The sequence below is a fragment of the Trachemys scripta genome, chromosome 2 (genome assembly GCF_013100865.1).
Source record: "Trachemys scripta elegans isolate TJP31775 chromosome 2, CAS_Tse_1.0, whole genome shotgun sequence".
Taxonomy (NCBI): Eukaryota; Metazoa; Chordata; order Testudines; family Emydidae; genus Trachemys; species Trachemys scripta.
This window is the reverse complement of record NC_048299.1, coordinates 48,331,298-48,357,595: the sequence shown is the minus strand read 5'-3', so window position 1 is coordinate 48,357,595 and position 26,298 is coordinate 48,331,298. Positions and strand designations below refer to the sequence as shown.

The 26,298-nt window shown below is 39.6% G+C and overlaps 1 protein-coding gene across 2 annotated transcripts in view; it reads right to left on the bottom strand.

Annotated features, from left to right (window-relative positions):
• Positions 1 to 5,006: 5,006 nt before the first annotated feature.
• GLCCI1 (glucocorticoid induced 1) overlaps positions 5,007 to 26,298 on the bottom strand; it is a 96,858-nt gene continuing 75,566 nt past the window's right edge. For both annotated transcript variants that reach the window (XM_034760522.1, XM_034760523.1), the window contains exons 6-8: positions 18,978 to 19,188; positions 9,048 to 9,168; positions 5,007 to 7,934 (exon numbers count right to left, since the gene is read on the bottom strand). In XM_034760522.1, the coding sequence (XP_034616413.1) occupies positions 7,586 to 7,934; positions 9,048 to 9,168; positions 18,978 to 19,188 (681 nt within the window). In that variant the 3' untranslated portion in view covers positions 5,007 to 7,585. The remainder of the gene's footprint in view (positions 7,935 to 9,047; positions 9,169 to 18,977; positions 19,189 to 26,298) is intronic.

Sequence of the window (26,298 nt, the reverse complement as noted above, 5' to 3'; positions counted from 1 at the left end):
CTTTTTGCAGTGTTTTCTAGCCTAAGGGAGTTGGGACCCACTATTTCACGAAGCCCCCTCTCCGCAAGGTACCACCACAGTGAATGGATGCAGAGTGCCTTGCTCCACCCTGTAACATACTGAATCAGGTTTTTTGTCTTTAGTCACAGACAGGGCATGCCCCTCGCTGGCATATCGTTCCTTTTCATGTCCAAGCAGTTTCAATATGTAAGAGTTTGTCTTTGATGGCTTTCCAGTGCCTGTTCTGGGTTGGTGCAAAGGTGGACAATCGAGCAATACATTACATGAAAGGCTAGGCAGGGGTGACAACTCGCTCCTGCTTGAGTGGGCTGTCTCTGAGACATGATCCCCAGAGTGCATAATTTTCTATATAGTTACATTACCTAGCCCTCATACACATATCTCACAATGATGAGGACTGATAAATAAGCAGCTTTCAGCAGCGACCTCCCGTGCTACCCTTTATAGCTAAATACTATGAAAGTTTTGTAGTAGGTGAAGTGAGTTGTCAGGGCTGAGACAGTAGTTGCTTGTAAAGAACAGTGAACCCTCTGTTGGTTGGCACCAGTGAGCCTCTGTATCACACTTAACCTCCTGTATGACACAAGCCATTGAATTTCCCAAAACAATTCCCAGCACATATCTTTTAGAAAAAAAATCCATTCTCGATTGAGCATACACCACGCCCATCGGTAAGTTCTAATGGTTAATTATGCTCACTCTTACACCTTATTTCTACACAGCATTTGTCTAGTTTCAGTTCCCAGCTGTTCTCTGCCAGATTGAAGAGCTGCTGTTAAATATTGGTTCCTCATGTAGGAACTTAGAGACTGTGATCGAGTCACCCCTTCACCTTCACTTTGTTAAGCTAAACAGATTGTGCTGCTTGAGTCTATCAGTATAACGTGGGTATTTTCAATCGTTCTCTGACCCCCCCCCCCACGCCAATTTAGCAACTCAGTGGTTAGCACACAGGCCTGTTCCAATCCTCCCCCTAGGGCAATGGGGGACTTGAAGCTGAGTTGCACACACTCAGGCTAAAAGTTATAATGCTGCTACCACCGCCTCCTATTTTGTGGGTGTTAGGTCCCTGCCTCACTCATTCGCACAAGAACTGCCTTGGATGCCTAAGCAGACTGATTCTGGGAGAGGGGTTCCCATGTGTGGCTGGCTAGCAGAGAGAGGCATCTCCCTGCAGCCCAGCTTTAGGTGCCTATCTTGAGGGGAGGGATGGGCTTGAGATACACACATCTCATCGGCATCTCCAGTTTGCTGGTTTAGGCAGGGAGGTGCCTAGGATGCCAGCTTTTGTGGCTGCTCAGGGTCCTAGCTCTCCCCATGTGTACAGGAGCCTAGGTACTGAACTCAAGCTTAGCAGATTGCAGTGGTGTTCCTATGATTTCCTAGGTGCCCAACAGCATTTACAGCTGCAGGCCAAATATCCTATGGTCTCTGTATGCAGATATTGGACTCTTTCAACGGCTTGCAGAGCTCTTAATGCGCGTGGCCCAAATTGTGTGTGTACAAGTGAAGGCCAGGTTCAGGCTCCACCGAAAACCAGCCTTGTTTGCTGTAGACTATAGGCCACTTGCCTTCCCAATGTCATTCTCATTGATTGGCAAATGGCTTTTTAATAAAAAACGTAGGGAGGCGGAATCTGAGCAACCAACTTCCAAGACTATTTATTTTTGGTGAAATGCCAGGGTGCTGATGCGGCTTGACAATACACCAGGGATCGGCAACCTTCGGCACACGGCTCATCAGGAAAAGCCACTGGTGGCCAGGATGGTTTGTTTACCTGCATTGTCCACAGGTTCGGCCTATCGCAGCTCCCTGAGAAACGGTACGGGACGAGGGACGCGCTGGCCGCTGCTTACCGCAGCCCCCATTGGCCTCGAATGGCGAACCGCAGCCAGTGGGAGCTGCGATCGGCTGAACCTATGGACACTGCAGGTAAACAAACCGTCCCGGCCCGCCAGTGGATTTCCTTGATGGGCCACGTGCCAAAGGTTGCCGATCCTTGCAATACACCAACAAAATATATGAAAATTAGAGCTAGCGATCAGATAGGGCATCCTGGAGTACAAATCTTGATCAAACTCTTCTATCATGAACACTACTGATAACTTGGGGCATTCTACGTGTGTCACTGATATTTATTTGGGAATACAGCATATCTTATCTCCTGGTTAAAATACTTGGGCCCTGATTTTTAAAGGTATTTTGACAACGCCTAACTTCCGTTAAAAATCTGAGCCTTGCCCACTCCTCTCTCCCCAAGTATCCTTGCGAGGGAGAAGGGCCAAATTAGGAAACAAACGGTTAGTGTTTCTATTACAAGCCCCATGCAACTGAAGTCAAACTACACTCAGTGGTACATACATACTGTTGGACTCCTTGGGTTTGGCTCCCCCTGTTGGGGGGTTCAAATATACAAATGGGCCCACGAACCTGGTGCTTTCCTGCGTGGAGAAAGAAAATGTAGTGCTACTTTCTTACCCAAACAGTTATGGCACCACAATGAGCTGTCACTTGGACTCAATTGTGCAGATCATAATATGGTCCTCTGCTCACCTTACATGGATTGTTGAGCAATTAAATTGTTATTGTTTACACTTAAAGCATTATTATTGGTAGCTAAGTTACTACTCTAACACCACTGGGGCATGTCACAGCTCCGCAGTACTCGTTCATGCTCTCTGCAGTCTCAAGGAGAGTGCTGCTCACAGTACCCTCACATCAAGTTTTTGAGGTGTTTATTTTTCCCCTACAGCTATATTATGAAGGCTACAGCCACAAAGATACTTGGGTGCCTAAGTCAGTCTAACATTTTGGTACCACTGACCTTCTCAAACCCACTGCTCAGCTGCCATCTGATCTAACCCTGTACATGTCTAGGTGTCTGCCTGCCTGTAGACATACCCAACGCCAGCTTAAATAAGTCCTGATGCCATCCTTCAGTTAATAAGCTGCTCAGTGCCCATGTACAAGCCAGAGACCCCCTCTCCCCAAAATGGTGTTTCCCCAGCCCCTCTCTCCACTGGGGCCCAAGCCTCGAGATGAATTTGGAGCACATGTATGGTTGGGTCGGTAAGGTAGGCTATATGAGTTTCAGGCTTGCATCCCCACGGATTTGGAATAGAAACTTGAACCCACCTCTCCCACCTGCTTAGGCCACTCAGCTGTGAAACCTCTCCTGCAGTGACAATCTGGGAAAATTTTGGTTTAAAGCCTCATATCCCATAGGAATTCTGGGCTAGCTCTATAACAGGATTTAGGCACCTAAGTTCAATCATCCCCTGCATTTTCCTCTTGAACAATTTGCAGATGGAGACCATTCTTTAATGTGCCCTTCTCCCTTGCACAACAAACAGTGCATGTGGGGTCACTACGGGGGACAGCCACCCCCCAATATGATGGACAGTTTTTAAACTCTGGTGATGTCATCACCCAGGACACCTATCTAAACTATATACAACAAAATCCCAGTCAGACTGTGATGGTTTACCTTATGCTATTCTACCACACACAACACTCCAACACTAGCCATGGACAGTGAGAAGGAACTGAAGAGGGTTGAGGCAGCACTGCCCTTAAATAGCCAGGGGAGGGACTAGAGCCACATGGCACAAGTGCTGCTCCTACAGTACTGCTAAAACAAAGTTCTCCTGTTTCAGTCATTGGGTGCACACACAGCTGAGTGGAATACACAACTGGAACTACTCAAAGTCATCCTCCTCCTCCTCGCAGGGCCCCCTCTCTATCCACCCAGGTTTTTTTTTTGTGTGCCCCCCCCCCCCTCAAAAAATGGCTTAGGCTCCTCTCCCCAGCATTTCCTCATGGCTATCTTAGGTGGCTACTCACTCAGCATGGTGGCTTGTGTGGATGCCATTTTTAGGTAGCTAAATCTCCCTCTACTTTGTGAAATCGGCCTAAGCATACAGCTGGGGGCTGTGCATTCCACTGGGTTACAACAGCCAAGAGCCTGATTGTTAGGGCACAACTAGGTTTGAATCTGCACTCTGCCTGATTTGCAACAGGGACTATCAGCAAACAGAAAGGAGTCAGGAAGCTACATTACCTAGAGAAAGTCTAATTTGGGGGTTCCAGAGTCCTGCAGCAGAGGCTTTTTGGCAGTACAGATCTGCTCTTAAGCAACTGCCATTGAAACAGATGTGTCTGATCCAAATGCAGTACTGAAGCTCTTGACGATATACATCTTCCATAGTAGCATGGGATTTTTTTTTGTATTTCTATCCCTTCAGCCATTATGAATTTCAATTAACATACTAGGAACATAGTTGAGGATTTCAAAAATTTTCAAGTTGAAAAATCTAATTTACCACAATGAGGAAGTATTTTTAACTAAACATTCATTTAGCTCTGCAGTTAATTTCTCAAGATGATTTGAAATTTTCTTATTTCTATGGCAGTTTAGTGAATAGTGAACATTTGAGGATTTGTGCTTACATACTCAATTTTTGGTATATGGAAAGTTGTTTTTCAAATCAAAAAACAACTATTTGACTCCAACAAAATGGCATGAAACCAAGATTATCTAGTTGCTGGTGGCTTTATATCAGTAGGTTTATAGCACATCCTTTCTTAAAGGCTCTTTTAGTTTAGCCTCCTATGAAACATCTAAATCGCTTTCATAAATATGAATAGATACGTCTGAACGTTATGCATATTGTAAACTTGGCAGTGGATAAGCAGGATGTTTCTAATGTTTTTTTTTTTTTAATATTTCATTACAATTTGCAGAAATTAATTAGTATTTTTAGTTGCTTTGTATCCCCTGGAGCAAATGTTGAGCAAAACCAGTATGTATGAGATTATTTCCATGTCAACTAGAACCATAACAGGTTGAAACACCAGTGGTAGAGTTACTCACTTAGTATGGATCGTTGTTGTTATAGAAATACTTGGAATAATACTAAATAACTTAATTCTTTAGTGTTTCACATATCATTTCCAAGCCAAATACATGAACCACTACTATTGTGTCCTTAAATTTTTACTAATAACTTTATTTAAATAAGACACAGGAACTTCTATACTGAAAAAATACAAAACAAAAGCCACACATTTCCTTGTGCAAAGCAATATTGTGTGATAACTCGAATACTGTTCAGCACAGTGGCTAGAAATAACAGTACAGCTATGTACAAAACTTTAAACAATATTTGACAAATTTCTACGGCGGGATGTACGATACATTTGAGATCAACAACTGCTGGGAAATTTACATGGCAAAGCATTAACTTTAACACATTTGGTTCAAAACCTTCAAATACGCTAAGAACAAATGTGCAACACAATTAATATTTAGTTTCTCATGGAAAATTAACTGAGCATGTAATGTCACTGTAAATATAGTACATCAGAGTTCATCATGGATCTAAAAATCACTTTTTTTTTTTTTTAAATCTTTCTGGAATCCTAACACCAACAACTGAAACTACAGATTCATATTTGGACACTACCAGAGCATAAAAAGGTCACCATATTGCAATGTTAATCTAGAATGTAAAACATTAGAACAAATTTGCACTTACATCACAGAACAGGTTAATTTTTTCCCTTTAACTTCAATCTACAAAATATATAGTGTTTTCACCAAGGCCTGAGATTAGTAGGGTTCAAGATGGCTGTTGCTGTGTGAGGGCTTCAAAAAGGGTCTTCATGCGAAAATGGTCAAAATAAAAACAGACCTCCCCTCTTACACTCTTTGCAGCTCCACCCTAGAGTCAGAGCACTGACTGTTTTACAAACTGCAGGTTTACACCTTGTAACAGAATACTAACAAAACGTTCAGAAACAGGAAGGGAACTGGGCTTCTTTATCTCAAAAGAATACACAATGGCAGGATATTTTTTCCCAATTTTGCCAGTAGTTATTGGTGGTGCTATCTTAGTCTTTTCCCACAATTCCTCTTCAAAAGAAGAAAAAAAAAAAAGCAATGGCATGAATTTAAATGCTGCAGTAGCTGCAGGTGGCTAATCTCTTCAATTCCTGGGAAAAGGTAAACCACATTCTCTTCGGAGCAGACAACATAAACCTAATTCCACTGAGCTGAAACCAATGGAGCAAGAACATCAAGTTTATTCTGCCTTTGGGCTCCTCTTTGTATCACAGGAAATTATCTTTGAAAGCAATGCTTTTGCAGTTCCAGCACAGTAAGAATATTAGGAAACAGTTCTTGCTATGTACTATTTTTGAGAAAGTGACCAGCCTGCAAGCCCAAAACTATTTTACTAGGGTTTCTTACCCACATTTTAACTGCAAACGCTTTATACAGTAGTAATTTAAGTAAATGAAGGTACTATGAGAAGCTCTGATTAGGCAAACTATTGCTTCTCTCCTCCTTTAAAACATCCCGTCGCTCCTTTTGGATTTTAGTCCAAAAGTAGAATTATTCACTATGCAAATAGAATGCTGCTCATATTGCTTGATAAAATCCGAGAAACCTAATTTCCAACCAGCAAATGAATGAACATTTCCAGAAGAGAAACTAAACATTAATTCAACTCTTAGATGGTAACAGTAGCTTAACTGCCTTAACATCCTTAACTGCCAACATAAACATGAGAGGAAATCCCCACCAACCCCTGTGAAACCTCAATGAATTTTCTGAAATTAAACAAAAAACATTCTCGTCTTTTAAAATCCTTTCACACAAAACATGGAATGTTTTTTATGTACAGCCTAGTACTGAACAATTTATTTGCAACAGCTTAACAGTCATGAACGGAGCAACACCTGAAACCTTTAAATGCCACATTTTACATATATTGAAATGACAGTAAATGCAACAGTTGTTTTACTTGTAACCACATGACAAAGTGATGTTGTACATCACCGATTTGCTGGTTCTCCTCATGTTCACCCATGTCCAGGGTCATCATTCTCCTGGATTTGAATGCACTTATTCCAAGAAAGTGGAATGTAATGAGGAAATATTAATGCATAAAATAAGGAAAGGCAAAAGAGTGATGTTCCCTCTTTAGCTTTTTAGCTGTAAAATATTTTATATCCCAATATGATATACATTCCAAGTTACCTGAGTTTAGACTTCGAGAGAAGTACCTGAAGGTAGGCCATAGGGCGGGCACTGTGCAACTGTTGTGGCCATTTTTTATTTTTTTTTGCATTGTATGTATTACAGAAGTTAGAAACATAAACACCTGGATCAATTGTAAACATAATCCTGAAGTACAGTATTTTCCATAGGACACAACACAGCAAGACATTTTCTATTCAGACAGGCAACTTTTTTGATACAGAGCTTATTTATACTGTAGAATTTGAAACAGAACACAAGACACGGTACTAATCTGGTCATACTATGAAATGCATAGTCTCCACTTAAATGCTTAATGATACACGGTTTTTGCAAGCATTACTGCTTTTTCACAAAAAAATGCTGAATACGAGTTCTGTCCCTGCCAAGAACAGTGTTGAGATATTTTTAAGATGCTGATAAGTATTTTGTTTTGTTCTGAAAAGGTTGCCACTCCATGCAGATGTATTAGTATAGACTCCCCAGTCCTTGTTTCAGGGCAGAGGCCTGCTCCACCTTGGTCTAGATTATCACATAGCTCTGAGGAGAGGAGAGTTCTTCAGTCTGAAGTTCCTGCAAAAGCGGCTGCTGCTGTTGGGATGGCTGTTGTACTGAGACCTCTGTAGAGTCCATTGTGCTGGTGTCATCTGACAGAGATGAGAAGGAGACCCGAGATGAAAGCTGCTCAACAGTCAGAGTGCTCAAAGCTGTGCTTTGACCAGAGTTTGGAGAGTTCTTGAGAGTCAGGTCAGAAGCAGGTAGTAGGGGACCCAGAAGTTTTACAGGACAGAAAGCTGATCCGGTTGGGATGAAATTAACCTTGTTTTTGTCAGGGCATGAAAAGAGCGGGGCTGAGACAGGCTGACGAGACCTACAACGAGACAAATTATTATATACCTGACAAACTGAAAAAGTTTACTATGTGAACAGGTTTTGTAGTTCTACAAATTGCTAATATGTGAATGACAAGGAATGGGGTTAATTGGACAGAAAGGGGCAAACATCTTCCATATTGGTAGTCAGTTAACTGTTTGATCCACAGCATTAAAATAGTATTTATAACAAAAGTGACTGGATACCATTGGACAACATGCAGCTTTCAGCAATCAAATCTACAGTACGTATGCACATGGAAAAATATCATGATGATGAACTTAGAAATTTTAGTTTGACAAAAATATTGAAACAGCGGCATATATTTAGGAGTATTAAATCCCTTTTTTGAGACACTCCATAAGATAAAATTCTCCTTTCCTCAAATCCAGATATTGGTTTCGAGTCTTCCTCCAGAACCCAACAACACTGCTCCTTAGCCAGCAGGGACTGCTCTGGAGCAGAACATGCCCTACTGGCTCCTTCCATCCACAGGAGCTATGTGTATGCAACCTACAGCATAGCCACAGTACTGCTGCTCTAGGGAAAAAGAGGTGAAGGCCAAGGGTTTAAATTCTGGTCTCTTGCACAATAGCGCACAGTGGTACCCCAAAACTACTAGGCAAACGCTCTAGTGTAAATTTGCTAAGTCTGTATCTACTTTATACACATTCCCTTTCATTTTGTATATATATGTTTTACACATGTCAAAATATAGCTCAATACTGACTGACAAAAACTGCCTGCTCCCAGCATTTTCCTTTAAGCCAGGAACATTTTATAAAATGAACACAAACTGATAGGATTATAAAGAAAAGGGATTTATAAATGCTGGACATACTATTTTAAAACTAAGTATTCCATGTTTTCTGTGTGTCTCTTTTCTTGTTTGTCTTTTATAAACACATTAAAAAGTTCAAGCATAAAATACTCCATTCCCCTTCAAGCCAACATAAACACGTCAACTTTTTTGCCTGTTCAAACTCTCTAAGAACAGCTTGCTCCTGCAAAACTCATCAGCTGGAGTAGTTTATTCATCTGCAATTGAATAGGTTCAGTAAAAAGGTTTACTGCTTTGCAGATACCAGCTGATATAAAAGGCATTACTTACGACATTTCCTCAAAGACCTTCACTCGCTCACATCCCTCTGGGGGCTCTCGTTTGAACATGTAGCTGTTGTTTGGTTTGGGAGATGAGGCATACTTGGGCAACGGTGAGCTACTCCCACTGTCTGAAAATTTAAAGCAGTTATATTACTAGTGATTGAGAGTGCTTTTTCATTAAATTTGATTTCCAAACAAGATGCCTTTTTCACAACTTAGCCTCTAATGCCAGTTCGCCTCTACCACAATGCTTCCTTTATTGCAGACTATTTCTAACACCCTTGTATAGCACATTTCTTCTGAATAAAAGCTTCAGTGCAGCAGTAATCTACCATACAACAGCACATAATAGGAGGATATTTTTATCCAGAACACTGCAGATTGAATAAAGCAGAGCTGTAATCCTGGAACCAAATAAGTGCTTTATTATATATTTCAAAAAATGTAAATGAACAGGATAATATGTATAGCACATGCAGAAGAATTAGAAGTGGTTATGATAATGTGGAGTTCTGTATGCTTTCACATTGCATAAACATGGAAATTGAAAATGAATGTATACAGTGTATACTTTATTAAAAACCTACAGTCCTTAGCAGAAACGTTGCCCTCAATAGCCTCCTGAGTAGCACAGGAGTTAAAGAAAATGAAACAGGTTTGTAGTACAGATACGGATTCCTCCCTCCAACCTTGCCTGCATAATCTAGCTTTTAAGTACCTATAATAAAGTAAAGCTTTTAACATTCTTTGTACCCTTCCTTCTAGGCACCAACTGTATGATATGGGTGTTTTTTTATTAACCTCTTATTTTCTTCACAGTTTTACTGTTCCTATTATAAAAGTGAACAATAGAACCATATAGAGCTGATATACCTGAGATACTGAGCAGGTTTTTCTGTTTCTCTGATTTGTCAGAAAGCAAAGACTCATATTGTAATAGTCTGGTAGGTGCAACAGGATGATGTTTAATATATGGGGGTGGGGGAACTCAAAGGGTTCATGTTGTCTGATTAAAAAGAAAATTACCTATTTTTCTCATCTTGGCTGTTTAACAACATCTAGCGTAAAAAGCTTTTATTGCACTGAGAAATTAAAATGTTTTAAATATTAATATGTTAATATATTTCCCACTGGAATTTGAGGAATTTCTTAGGGAGACATCCACCTTGCTGTTAAGTGGTCTTTGTGATACTGGTAGCACGGGAGGCAGAGCTAACATTACCCATCCTGGTTCATCACGAAAATGGAATGTCACATTTAAAGAGACAATGTCAACTTGAAATCTAGTCAGTTTCAAAAAAGGAGTTAAGGATGGGATTCAAAAGTGATTAGGAGACTCACCTGGGAGGTGAGAGATTCAAGATCAAGTCCCTGCTACAGATCAGGCAGAATGGAAGTTTCTGACGGCTTGGCTGAGAGCCTAACCACTAGTCTAAAGGCTATAATAGGGCCCCACCACAAATATTTTTGAAGACAAAACACTAACCTGGCTTTGGCACTTAACTCCAGGAGAGGGTTCACGGCTGTGAATCCCAAGCAGAAGAAGATGCTTTCCTCTGGCCCAGAGATAGGCACTTAACTCCCTGGGAGGGGCAGGGCTTAGGCCAGACCCCTTCTCCTCAGCAATTCCCACTGGCTAGTTTAGGCAGCTCTCCACTCAGCACACTGGCTTTTGTAAATCCCTTTTTATGGCATCTTGCTCTCCCCACACATTGTACAGAGAGCCTGGGCACTTACCTCAGGATTTTGAATTTCAATAGGCTGAAGGGCACCAAAGTCCTGCTTGCAAATCCCACCCTAAGAGTAATTTCTATTTCTGTACCTATCTGGAGTTCCCCAGACAATTTCTGTGGGTTCACATACACATTTTCCTATTTTTGAATGTTTTATTTTCCCCTGTTGTATGAAAGGCCAGCAGAAACAACAAGGGAAAATCTAACTGAGGCCACAATCTTGCACTGTTATCCACTAGCACAGACTCCCCATATCCCATGCAGAAACTCAGTGAATTCATTTTAAGTCCACTTTGAGAACCCACAAAAGAGTCTGCAAAAGTTCCGATATAATCATCGCTCATAAATATAAGATACTGAATTTAAATGTTAGGTGTTTTGATAGATCACGATTTCATTTTTAACGGACACTACCAACTTAGCCACACTTCCCTTTAACACTGCAACTGATTTGAGGAAATTTTTTTCCAGTTTCTTTATTTCCTTAACAGCACTTCTGCAAAGCCTGTTTCACTGTTTCTCCCTCAGCAGTCAGAATGGACTTTTTAGTTACAGGATATTAGGTGTTACCTGGAACAAGATAGGTAAAAAGTTTCCAAACAGTAGTATGATTTGTCAAGTTGACAGTATCAAGATCCTTTTAGAATCTTTCCAATACTTGGCCAGCATGGCTGACCCCATATAAAAAGGTCATATGTTGAACCCAGAACAGGAAGAGTAGACTGAAATGTGGGAGATGGAATGTAATCCTGTGTTCATTCCTCCTCTTTTAGCATTTAAAATTGAAGCTCCAGGTTTCCACCTAAAATCTGTTTGGAAATGAGACTGTATTACTGTTCATTGCACCAATCAATGGAAAACTATAGATGTAAACTTAAGAGAGATAACAATTGAATTCAAAATTTAGTCAATTTTAAGAAGATCTACAATCCTGTTTAGCCAGCTCATCGATTGATCAAGTTTTTAGCATGTTTGGATTTGTTTGCTTGAAACTGTTATAGGACAAATTAAGTAAGTAAATTGGTAAAAGTGATTAATATCTAAGGGTAGATACGAAGTAGGGGGATGATTAACAAGCTAACAAAAGCTAATGGGTGTGTGTGTTACTTACAGAATAGCAAGCCTTTCATTTTGGACAGAATGTGTGATTTTGATGTCTGAAGAATACATATGCTTATGAAGTGAATCACACAGTATGTGCTTTGTGCTTCATTTCATAAAACCTTAAGTTTTTTTTCCAGAGCTGTGGAAACAAAATCACAAGCCTGTAATTATATCAGTATTTAAAGCAGGAAGGACAGTCTTTACAGTTTCTTAAACTGGTCTTCAGTTGGTAAAGTTTTTAGTGAAGTAGATACCTCCAGTCAGGGTCGGCTCTGGCTTTTTTGCTGCCCCAGGCAAAATAGCCTCCCCCCCCCCCCCCCCGGCGCTCCGGCCGCAGCCCCGCTCTCCCCGACCGGCCGGAGCGCCGGGGGGGAGGGTGGCGAGCCCGCTGCGGCTCTGCTCTCCCCGGGTGAGCACCGCCCCCCTCCAGGTGCCGCCCCAAGCACATGCTTGGTAGGCTGGTGCCTGGAGCCGGCCCTGCCTCCAGTAATAAAGTTCAGAAACCTCAACTGTAATTCTAATATTAAAAAAATAAGTAATGTGTATTTTAATAAACCTGCAAATATTTCTTCCCAAAACACCATCCCTTTGGGAGGTAGGGATGCACGGTTTCTTTCAAAGAAGTCATTATTTTATCTCCATTCAACAGCTAGTGGGGTGTGCTCTACAAACATACGTCAACAAAACAAGCATACTGTACCTCCGTATCTGATCTTAACCAGGTCAAGGTTCCAGATTCCTCATGTCACTTCTTAGCTACTCTGAATGGCTGCTCTGCCTCTGTACCGTCAAGCACGGGTAACACGGATAACATTTTGAAATTTCTAAAATGTTTTTTAAATACCACTAAATAGCTTGCATGGTGACTGAAAGTTTAAAATCATATTTCCACTCCATTTTTCACAGGACTGTTAGTTGTCAACACTGATTTTGCTGCTGCAAAATATGGTTCAGATGTATCTTTGTATCTTTCCCGTTTTGAGTAACATATGCTTAGTTTATCGACACAAGTTTTTAATATTGTCAGTGCTGCAAAGCCAACAATGCCACAGAAGAGCAAGCTCAATTCTGCTCTCCTTGGAACAGTATCAACAACACTGTCAGTTACATTTCCAGTACCAGAAGACTTATTGCTGATGAAGTTACATGAGGAATGGTGAACACTGCTTAATTTTTTCATGTATTGGGCTGAATCTGCAGTGTTGGCAGTTAAAAGCCTACAATTTTAGTAAATTAATGAATCACATTTCATTAAGGGGGCAGTAATAAAAGATTAATAGGAAACAGTAAGATGTAACACTTAAATTCAGTTTTTTCACTGTTACTACAATGAAGATTGCCTTGGCAAACAGTTTTGTCTGGCAGGAGTTCCAAGTTATACAACTGTAAACTTAAAATTTAGACATTTTATATGCAGTTTTATGCTTATGATTTAGAAAATGTTTATGATTTAACCAACTATTAAACAATATGATTATTTTCACTAATAAACACACACAGATTAAATATGTAACAAAATGTTTTTTAATCTCTAGATATGTTTCAACAATGAGAATACCGTCCTGTGACAGTACTTACACAAAAGGGACAGATGTAAGAGGTAACCGGCAAAGTTTAACTACTAATATTGAGTGGCAGATGGACAATTGGAAAACAAAAAAAAAGGAAAATAGAAACTCTGCTAATGACACTCAGGATTACTTTTTGTTTTGATAGGTTAAAAAAGCCTGTTCAATTAAAAAACAAATGGTATTCTTTATTTATACAGAAAAGTGCCTGTTTGTAGTCTCTCCATGCACTTTATAAAACCTTTACAAACCATGAACCAGACCCTGCAGTCCTTATTTAGCCAAATCTCCCACTAAAAGAGAATTAAATGGGAGTTTTGGCCAAGACAGGATTGCAGGATATAGCTCCATATATAAAGGAGTCCTTTGAACAGCCATCACAGAAGTGCAGCTAATATTGGGATGGAATATACAAACTAAGTAATAGTGTACAGAACACTAAAACATTTAGCCCAGGAGGTTTATCAGAATACTATATAAAATTGAAACTTTGGGTGTAGACTATACAATCCTGGTAGACAGAATATAGTTACTCAAACTGGAATTTAGCCAGGACATTAAGTCTTTGTGAAAATGCAATGGGACTTTTAGTAAATTTCACTGAAAAGATGGCACCTCTATCCGCATGTTGCTTGGGGCACCCAGTTTACAGCACCATTCTGCAGCTTCCAAGTAGTACTTAAAAGTGAATACTTATTACTAAATCATTCAAGAAAAGGTTATAAATCATAAAGGTATTTTTCCCTATATAAAATATATTTTAAAGCAGGCTGGTTATACATTAGGATTGTTTTTGTCTAATTTACCTCTCCTGCCCAAAGTATAAAATTATCCTGTCCTACTTTCTTCCCTGTGTACTCATCATTATCTTTTCTTTTCCTCTGTCCATGAGACTAGAATTACCTCAATATTACTCTTCTCCGAAACACAAATGTTGCTAAAACAAGTTCTAGAGCAGGTGTCAGCAACCTTTCAGAAGTGGTGTACCGAGTCTTCATTTATTCACTCTGATTTAAGGTTGTGTGTGCCAATAATACATTTTAATGTTTTTAGAAGGTCTCTTTCTATAAGTCCATAATATATAACTAAACTATTGTTGTATGTAAAGTAAAAAGGTATTTAAAATGTTTAAGAAGCTTAATTTAAAATTAAATTAAAATGCAGAGCCCCCCGGACTGGTGGCCAGGACCCGGGCAGTGTGAGTGCCACTGAAAATCAGCTCGCGTGCCGCCTTCGGCACACCTGCCATAGGTTGCCTACCCCTGTTCTAGAGGAACTGCAGGATATCAAGTATTTAGCAACTTAAGAGTTACTATGCTAGATTGCTAGGCAAGGGACCACTATGGAGGTAATCTGCGTATAAAAAAAAATACTTTAACCAGTTGACTCCCCAATGAGAAACCAGATTCTAGATTACAATTTTAACAGGATAGGTTTAGAGAGCTCAAATATTCCTCCAGAAGACAGGATCTCAAAAGTCAATCCTATGTGCACTAGGGTCACACCAGTGTCTCAGATCTGCATCCCAATAATGCAAACTTCGTAGAGTTGGTAGCCTTAATGCATTGATGATGCCTATTACCATACAATAGGCTAACGAATTTTTAAAACAGTTGCCATTAAATTTTCTCCTCACATGCTCTCACCAATGCTGTTTAGAATCACTCTCCCATTGCAGAAACTGTTATGGTTCCCCTCACCAGAGTTTACTTTCATTTTCTATTGAAAAATTCATTAGATTAAGTAGCTCCTTATAGAAATGTAATCTAAACAGCTGACCTGGTTCAAAGAGCAGCAACTGAGGGCCTGTGGCCAAAGCACAGCTTTACACAAGAAAGAAAAGATGCTTTAGAAATGTAAAGCAGTGCTGTGTCTGGACAGTGGCTTGGCTCCCCTTACTGCTCACGTGGCTCGATTAACTATTAACTTTCATTTTCTATTCAGAAAAACATTCGGGAGCAGCTTAATGCTGTTAATTATATTTTTCAATAGTAAATCAAAACAAGTTTTTTAACTTGAAGGGAAAATGAGGCCCAAATCGGGGAAGAAACAGAATACATCATCTGGCATTTAAAATACCTACATTTTGTTTGCATGTACTAGTAAGCTTTTCAAGCCTTAAAATGTCTGACTGCAAAGAAGGACAAACGGTATGTTGTTCATCTGACAGCTGAATTTTAATATCACGTAAGAACCCTTGAATCTGAAATTGTGAAAGTCACTGCATCCATTTTTCTAGCGCCAACAATTAATGCTGTTCATTAGCAATGCCACAGAGTTACTAAACTACATCTACAGAAACTGGTTATAAATTTACTAAAAATAACCATGGCCTTGGTTGTGCTATGATTGAACTTTTTTGGTGGGGGGGCACAGGGAAAGGGGAAAGAAGCAGCTAATTTTAATCCATTTACTCTGATGCTTCTATCCAGAACAGATATCCCTTCCTTCCTGAACCAGTCCTATTCCCACCCTACTATACTGAACTGAGGGCAAAGGCCTATTTCTGGCTACAGTATCACTTCTAAATCAGCACCAATTGCTTAGGTTTCCCCAACACATGCTACAGCTGTTTTTCTTGTTTACATGTCCTCACATCATAATGTCAAAAGTAGAGTGTGGGAAACAGAGCAAGCTTAATTTGCGTATTAATTAAATATAAAACCTTTGTCTTAGTATTTTCATAATGATAATTAAGCTATTTTGTCATATTTTTATTATACCAGGCATGCAGAGATTACTGACTGTATAACTTTACAAACTAGCATGTTTGTCGCCAATGCTATATGCATATACACTAAGGCTGTCAATCAGTAAAAACCTAGTATTATAGCCAGTCCTAAGATCCATGGACAGAGCAAATGCCACTGCTGCTTTTGAAGCTCAGTAGCAAAACTAAGTCCAAATAATTAACTGTCAACTTCCTAAAAAATAGAAGACCTGACACGTGACAAGCAATTCAAATTTGAAACAAAATACTTCAGTTCTAGTCTTCATTTTCTAACCAGGAGATACCCAAGATATAGAATGTAAAAAACACAAACTTGAAAGCCCACATTCTTAAAAATATTTTTTTAAAAACCCACTCATTGTATTATACTTCCACACAAATAAAAGATTTTCCTTTAGAATGTTAATACTCATTTCATTTGTTGAAAATTTTAGATTTGTGCATGCCTAACTACAAATTGAATCTCTTTTTTTTTTTTTTTTGGGGGGGGGGGGGGGGCTTTTTAGTGTATGTGTTTTGAGGAAATACATTTGAACAAACATACCTGTGAGTTGACTAATTTTTTTAAACTGTGAATGTTTTTGATGGTGGCAGTCTATTTAGTGATTTGACCTGGACAAAGCAACACAGAACTTGCAGATAACCCTTTTCACTAATGGGCAGTTTATCTATTTTTGCCCTCCCGGTCTCTGCTGATTTTGGAGCCAGGCCAACTCCTACATTGTACCAAGACTTTTTATGTGAGTCTGATCTTTTCTAGATGATAAACAGTTCTATAATTAATTCCCTTCTTCCTGAATTAAAGACAGACAAGTAACATTCTTCAGGATCAAGAACAGTCAGTATTCCCCATAAAAAGACAATCTTATTCTATCCAGATTATATAATACTAAAAGGTGTATTAACAAAAAATAAGCAGAGAATATACACCGGAAAGAGTGTAAAACCTTAATGCACCACCCAGCATCATCCTGTACTTAGCACACTTGTGAATTGATTCCAAAAATCTTAGTTACAAAAAGAAAACGAGTTTTTACTTAAGACATTCAGAAACCTTATACAAATTATCTCTGTGGAATCCATTGCCTGACCCTTTCACAGATGCACATTGTCCTTGCACCAAAATGGAGTCTGTCTCTTTAGCCCATTTAGACTTTGATTAGTCACCCAGAAGCCATTGAGCCATTCAGTTAGCAAACATTATTGCCCAAAATACACATCAGATTTGTGAAAATGTTAAAACTTCATCCCAGGAGTAACACCCAAAGTTGCTCCTAAACAGAGGGCTCTTGTGACACAGTCCTGATGCTAAAGATACTAGGCTAGTTGATGATTCTTCCAAACACATACACATCAGGGCAATTTAGACATTTTTAGTAATTCTACAAACATTTATGCATGTGCTTAACTGTAAACATGTTAGTTATCTCAATAAAAATCAATGTTTAGATAGAAGCCTAAATTTGTTAATGCTGTATAGGAAACTCTGTTCTCAAACTGACATTTTCTTGAGTTAACAATTCTTACTTATAGCTAACTGAAATAAGTTTAGTTTTTTATTTTAAATCTATAGCAAGAACGGACTGAAAAGGAGCAACACCACAATACTTTGCACACTTTCCTAGACAATTCATAGCTATTGAAATAATACATCAAGAACACGCTATCTCTAAATTAAAATTCCTGATCAAACAATCAATCAGTCTCTTTGGTCAGTCAAATAGGGGCATTTTACAATTTTTACTCAGGTTTACAGAAATATTTTAAAATTGACAGAACAGTGGTACCACATATGCAACAGATCTCCTGTTTAGTGAGCCAACTCATACTCTGAGCAAAATTCCGATCTGTAGAAGTAGTAGGTGATCAGGAAACAAAAGACAAACTACTAAAAGCATAACCTGGGGAACAAAAAACAACAAATGAAACTGACCAGTCACAAAAGAAATTAGATATTTAACTGAAACTAAACAACTATTCTGTCACTCTGTAGGTACTGGAAATTAAGTTTATGAATGATGGGAATCTCCATTCACACAAGACATTTTCTCTCCAGCATGTGTGCTGCTACTACTACTACGAAGGCTAATGATACTACAGTGTACAGTATTGCTACTTACATCTTTGTGTACTACATAATTTATCTGTTAACTCTTTCAAATACTGGAACCCGACCAAGTTCCATTGCCATTTACAACCTCCACGGAGAAAAGTGAAAGATATTGACAATGGTTTTAATGTAAAATTTAACTAAGAAGTCATTCAGAAATCCTGTTTGGTTATGCAATGCAGCCAAATACAAATTCAGTTCTTCATCAGCAAGTTCCAACTATTTCCAGTGAGAAGCAGTAGTTTAGTTACAAATGTAATGTTAGAAAAATGCAAAATCCTATTTTGAACAAGGTTCATAAACAGTCAGATTCACTATTTTGATCAGCAAGTAACCCATTCATATGATGAATCCAAATTCTACATACTCCTTTATGAAACACTTTTTTGAACATATACATGTTGCTTTCTGCATTCTTTATGCTATACCCTTCATATGTACTTATGACTCTGCTGTGCTCCTCTGACATATTTATGGAAGATGTTTGTGAAATTTCACAAACAAGAGGGGAAAACATATGTACACAAACAAAACCAATTTTAAGATGAATCCTCATCTGGAATCCCACTACAACAACCAAACAAAACATAAAAAAATTGATGTAATGAGTAAAATGAAGGTAGTAGTAACTGCAGGATACCACATGCTATCCCCAGTGCCCACATGCTCAAATGGACTGTTCAACTCTCACCTTTATCACGGTCATATAGCAAATCTTCTGTTGAGCAAGGACTCCCATCCTGAGATTCCGGAGGGCAAAAGGGAGAGACACATGGTGAGTGGCTGCTGCAGCTGCTGCTGCGCTCTTGGACAGAGGGAGTCTGTGTATCAATGCTACGCGTGCTACTGCTACGATAATGAGCAGGCAAGGGTGCTCTTCGACCATCAGGAATATCCAAAGGCTGCAACAGAAACAACGCTTAGATTACATAACAAGGGCCGATTCTAAAAGCCTTCAGCCTGCAAAGCTCCCATTGAAGATTCGGGTCTAGACTACAAAGATCTGTTCTAAACCAAGCATGTTATTTAAAAAGGAAAGAATGATAAAATACACATTAACTCTTTTGCTCCAGGACAACTGCAACTATATTTCTTATACAAGTTTCAGGACTAGATGCATTTCAGTTTATCTCAGTGTGCTAAGATTTATTCTGTTTAAATAAATACTACGGTATTTTTAAAAGTAACAATACAAAATGTTAAATAACTGCTTAGCTTCTCAATTTTGTTTAACAGAGATAACTACACTAGTGCAATTTCCAATAAGTTACTATTGTTACAAAAGGAAAAAAAAAATCACCTTAACGAAGATCTCCAACAGATAAGATTTTATGCTTTGGTGTAACTAGCTTTGGTGAGAGAGCACAATGAAAGATGAAAATAGAATAGTATGTTACACGCCTAGTTTTAAAAAATATATAAATTTATCAACTGTGGCTCACCATTCTCTGGTCCACTGTTTAAGCCCCTCCCACCCACTCCCCTTTTGGTGACAGTGACAAACCAGGTTGGTGTACTCCCCCATTTGCTATTCTTCCCCCCGGGTATATAGTTTTGTCTTTGAGAACAGTGTTCTCTCAACATCTCCAGTCAAATCTGTAGAGCCCTGCAAACCCGCAGGTATCCGCTTTATATCTGCGGGGGGAGTTGGGAGGGGTAGGGACACTGGGCGGGGGAGAAGGGGCTGCTTGGGCCCCACACCCAGGGCAGGTGGAGGGTCCACACATACCCCACTCCCAGCTGGAGCTGGGTCAGGGAGAGCCGCGCAGACAGCTGTGAAGAGCCTGGGTCCCTCCACCTGTCCTGGGCAGAGAGGCTAGGGGACGGACAGAGGGGCAGGGACACGGACTGGAGGCTGCTCGGGCTCCCTGCCTGGGACAGGTGGCGGGTCTGCCGCGGCTCCGCACAGTTGCCCGCCTGACTCTTACCATGGCCAGGCTGCAAATCAGAGCCGCCCCTTGGCTAGAGCTGGTCCAGGAGAACCGTGCTGGCAGGTGTGGGGACCCTGGGTCTCTCTACCAGCCCTGGGTGGTGAGCTTGGGGGGCAGGGATACTGGGTGGGGGGCTGGGACATTTGGCAGGGGGCTGCTCAGGGCCCCCACCCAGGGTAGATGGAGGGTCCAGAGTGGCATCTCACAGCTGCCAGCACAGCTCTGGCTGAGGAGGGAGGCAGCTCAGAGCCACAGCCTGGCCACAATAAGAGCCAGGAGGGCAGCTGTGGGGAGCCGCAGCAGACCATCCACCTGCCCTGGGTGGGGAGCCTGAGCAGCCCCCAGGCAGCTCCACAGGACTCCCCCTCCCAGGCCAGCATGTAGTCCACTTGGGGAGCTGTGGCGGACCCTCCACCTGCCCACGGTGCAGGGGGAGGGACTGAGAGCAGTCCCCAGCCGTGTCCCTGTCCCCCAGGCTCCCCAACTGGCAGAGGGCAGGTGAAGGGTCCACGACTCCGTGCGGGCTTCCCACGGCTACTCATGTGGCTCTCTCCGACCGGGCTCCGGCAGGAGGGATGCCTTGGAGCCTCAGCCCGGCCCCCAGTGTAGAGCCCTGCAAATCCACAGATAATTTTTGACTGTGGATCAGATGTGGATACACGGTGTATCCACGCAGGGCTCTACAAATCTGAATTATATTGCACTTAAAAACAGGAGAGGGGGAACAAATAAAACCAATAAACAAACATCAATTTTATTCTCATTTAGGCAAGGCCTAGGAAAGAGATTTTTTAAAATTTTATTTTAGCCAAAATGGTTCAGCCATTTCTGAGAATGAGGCTAGGGGAAAATACATTGTTTTGCCCTTGTTAAAAAAATTCTAGAGGACTTTTACTTTGAATAAGTGACTTGCTTAGCACCACATAGGAGCTCTGTGGCACAGACAGCATTAATTCTGGTATTTCCTAACTTCTGAGTGCTTTCACTTTATAACCTTAATAAGGTTCTTTCAATGTATTTTTTGTATGTAATATTATATAAACTAAATATTTCACAGTAAAAAAACTTCCTAAAGCTACCGATAACATGGGTAAAAATTATGACTACCTAGCTTAAATTTCACTTTTCTTTTCACATGTCATCGTGAATGGAAAAAAGAAAGCTGCAATCAAATCATATGAAACTGAGACTGTTAACTGAAACTGTGTTTATATATAAATAAAAGAGAGAGAGAGAGAGAGAGAGAGAGAGAGAGAGAGAGAACACTGCTTCTCAGGGAAGTAAACTCTAAACATAAATGGTCAAACTTTCACCAACAAGTGCTTGGTAAACGTCCAACACAACATGCCACAGCATGGTGTTGGAACACAAGAAACGAACACCTTCAGGGCCCAATCAGAACACATTTTCCTTATAATGATCGTTAACAGACCAAATGTAGATGCTTCATTTAGCAACAACAATCAATTGTTCTCTGAATTATCGAGAAAACATCATTTCATCTTACTCCTCTAAAGATGAACATTGATCACTAATCAGGAATTACATTTCACTATAAAGAAGATTAACAAGTATACCTCTACCCCAATATAATGCAACCCGATGTAACACGAATTTGGATATAACGCGGTAAAGCAGCGCTCCGAGGGGGCGGGACTGCACACTCCGGTGGATGAAAGTAAGTTCGATATAACGCAGTTTCACCTATAACGCGGTAAGATTTTTTGGCTCCCGAGGACAGCGTTATATCGGGGTAGAGGTGTATGTAAAAAGTAAAAAAAAAAGAAAAAAAAAAATCACACCTCAAACAGGAATAGCTTTAATAAGTCAGTAGTTTTAAATACTTAAATTTTGAGGGGCAAAAATGCCACTGTGCAGTCAGGAAGTGTATCACATACAAAATATTTCACGTTGCCATGAAGCTAAGATTATGGAAAATAAAAGTTTTCATTCTTAGACAGACACTATTCTATGTACGTTAAATGGTGTTCACTACTTCGAAAATGCCCACATATATTTCAGAGACTACTTTTCTTCTGCAGAATTCTACTTCCCCTTCATATAAAATCCAAGCCTTTTTATGTACTTAGGAATGCAATTTAAAAAAGAAACAAAACCTGTAAAAATACTAACTGTAAACTTTCACTTTAATGTTGTTTCTTGTGCAAAGTTTTTAAATTCCAGCAAATAAAAATCAAAATATTTTAAAATAGCCTGAATGGCTTTTAACAACTTAAATCGGTGTTTCAAAATTACTTTCAGTGAGCCATACCTGTAGTTTATGGAGTATGTTAAAAATTGAGGTCTTCACAATTTTAAACTGAAGAAATGAAATAATTAATTCACAACAGCTGCTTTTACTACTTATAATGATAAATTCATGGAAAATTACATGAACATTTTTGTATTGTGAGTGTTTTTGTAAGAGAATCAAGTCATGTGTGTTAATCTTTTGCATACAGACAACGCTAACTGAGCCCAGAACATGGCATGACATTGATAGCTATTTGTCTCCCTCTCTTTGTTGCAAAAAGAGCCCCTTAAGCAGAGATAAAGACATGGTCAATCTGACAGGAGCATACCCTTCTCAAGGTACTCCATTAAAATTCACCAATAAACTACACTCAGTGGTAGTCTTAATTCTTTAAGAAGGAAGCCACTTACATTCTGAACATTAGTAATGTTACTGAGATGCAGTATACCCATAATAGGCACAAGAGATCTAGTTTCCACATATCTTATAGCTGTTTAGGAAATAACTAGTCCTGTCTCAAAGTTAGAACTTTTTCTATTTAAAACCACCATGCAGGCTGGAACATAAAAAAGGCAGAAATAAGATACAATTTGCCTTTGCCCTCATAATAGCAGTGAAGCTGAACGACATTGTAGTAGAAGCAGACATAGTCAAGACCAGTGAAAGCAAAAATCTACAGTGCATTCCCAGGGTCCCTTGGAATAAGAATAAATGAAACCAGTGAATATTCAAACAGGAGATGTAGGGATACTGCAAGGATCTTTCACACTTATGGAGTTTAGAAAACAGTCATATCTTAATACAGGATTGAATCCTTGGACAGAGGGACACACACACAAACTAGTTTACTCCCTTGTTACACAAGTATTAGGAATTTAAACAAAATACATGGTTAAAGTGAACATGTAAAAGGCTAATCTTTTCTAGGATGGTTTTTTTTTTTTAATAGTGTCATCTTTATACAGCTAAAATGTTCTAATTTTAAAAACTTTTATATAAAGTTTTATATAAAAACTTTTTGGGTCAGATATGTTCATTTATACGTAATGTACAGAAAAACAATGTCCAGCTGCTGGGCATTTGTCTATTGGTTGAACAAGCAGAAAAACGCCCTGTAACTGGACACCTCTGATTTTCCATACATCAAACATGAGAGGTTGTTCATGCTTTCCATCTAAATTAAATTCAATACTCCACTCCAGCCACCACAAACACTTTGTATTGTAGATCTGCTGGAGACTAAGACAACAAAATCCAGCCTCCAAATCCATACACATGGCTTCAGGAAGCAGGACCGGCTCTAGGCAAAGTGAGCATGTGCTTGGGGTGGCACAATTCCAGGGGCGGCATTCTGGCTTTTTTTTTTTTTTTTTTTTTTTTTTTTTGGGCTTGGGCAGTTGTGCTCTCAGAGCTTGGGACAGCAAAAAACCTAGAGCCGCCCCTGTCAGGAAGAAACTGATCATTGTTCATACTATAAATGGAAAGGGAAAGCAACCAAAGAAGAATACAACTAAGGCTTCCTGGTAAAACAGACAGCAAAAAGGAGAATGGGTTAGTGCTATCCAAAAGGGGGCGGGGGAAGAGAACCAACAGCAGCTAAGAGGAATATAGAGGGCTTTCACATGAGCATTAAGAAAGGAATCAGTAGTAGAAAGAAATTAAGTCCATTAATAAATAAGGATGGGATAATATTAACAAGGACTCAGAAATGGCTAATATTTAACTGTTTTTAACAAGAAAAAAGGAAGAGTTAGGATATTTAAGCAAAGCGGAGGGTCATTAAAATATACACATTACTAAACAGAAGGAAAGGGAATATCTGAAAATATACAAGTTAGCCATCCAAACTATATTCAACTAGAATAGTAAGGGAATTAACTAATAAAGTTACTGTGCCTTTAACAATTATTTTTTTTAGAAGTATAAATACGTAGTGAAAATATCCTAGCAGTTACTATCATGTAAGTCTAACTTCTATCCCTTGTAAAAAAAAAAAAGTGGAATAAATAATGAGAGAAAATATTTCTAACTTCTAGAGACTCAAAAGCAATAAGCAGCATGGGGTGAAACAGAATATATCTTGCAAACTAACATATCTGTTCATTTTTTAAAAATATGCTTACAAAATTAAGTTAGCACAAGGAAAGCAGGAAACAATATATTTGTGTGCTAGTAAAGCGTGTCCCACAAACACAAGTCTTAATTAATTCAAACTGATTCATGTGGATTGAAAAGGCTTTCTGAAAGACTGTAAACAGAATATAATGATAAATATCAAAGTATCAAATTGAGGGAGAAGTTTAATAGATTACCAACTGAATCTGTGGATTAAATTTCAGCTCTGATGTAAGGATAATTCAGCTGAAGTCAATGGAGCTGCACCCATGTACCCAGGGCTTAATTTGGTCCTACATTGTACCCAGTCTTATTTAAAGTTTATTAATGATCTAAAAAAAGAAAAAAACCGAATAAAGAGCTTGACGACAAAATCCACAGATAAACTGGGAAGAGATGGGGAAAAAGTGACAAAAACAATATAAGGGGACATATAAAATGCATTTTATTTTTTGCAGTTTCTGATTTTTTTTATAACATTTAGGGAAAAAGAATCCAAAATATAGTTATTCAACAGGAGAGAGAATTCTTGAAAGCAGTAATGTTCATATAAACTTAGGAATGATAATGGACAACCACGTAGACATGAATTTGCAATGCATTATTGCAGACAAAAGGAACAATGCAATTCTGAGCAGCAAATACAGATGCGGTGGAGCAAGAAAATAATAATCACCCTCAATATGGCTCTGGTGCAACTGCACTTACAATATTTTGTTCGGTTTTAGTACCTTCATTACAAGAAAAAAGAGATTGACAAATTGGAAGAGGTTCACAATACAGCAACAAAATGTATTAGGGAGCTGGAGGGCTTGACATACAAGCAAATATTAAGAGTTAAATATGCATTACTTAACTAGATAACTATATTGGACAGTGGAGTGAAGAGAATATTCTGGAACTATTTGTCCACCTAGTTTTGAACATAAGAACATTTATGCGCTTAACTGCTTTGCTGGATCAGAGGCAGAGCATTCAAGCAACTTACAGTGTAAAGCCCAACATGTACAGTAATAAGATGTTTGAGTCCAAGAATAATGTATTTATGAGACAAATTGATAATGACCTCTGACTTTAACAGCTCTAACCATTGGCAGTGGCACAGTAATATACACTCTAGGAGATAACACAAAGACAATATGTATATTATTTTTGGTATTTTCTTAATACTGTCAAAATATTGGCCACTTCTAAATAGAAAACGCAAGACTTGGAAGACCAGATTTAATGCAAAATATATGAACAGCCTTGAATAAGCCTCTGGAGAAGGTAGGATTACTTTACTACTTTTTGTGTTTAATCACCATAATGAAGGACCATATATACCAGGTTTTGGCACCTCAAAACTCATGTACATAAAGCCACTGTATGACCTTTCGCAAAAGCAGATAGAGTAAAAGCTTTGTTATCCGGCATGTTGGGGGAATGAGGGGTGCCGGTAAGTTAAAAATTCCAGTTAACTAAGAGGGAGGGAGTTTGCTTGCAGGAGGGGGCTCAGGAAGGGGTGCAGACTCTGGGAGGGAGTTTGGGTGCGGTAGGGGGCTCGGGGCAGAGGGTGGAGTTGTGGGAGGGGTTTCGTGGTGCCGGATCCAGGCGGCACTCACCTCGGGCGGTTGCCCGCAAGCGGTGACATATCCCTGCTGCTCCTAGGCGGAGATGCGGCCAGGCGGCTCTGGGTGCTGCCTCCGCCCACAGGCGCCGCCCCCGCAGCT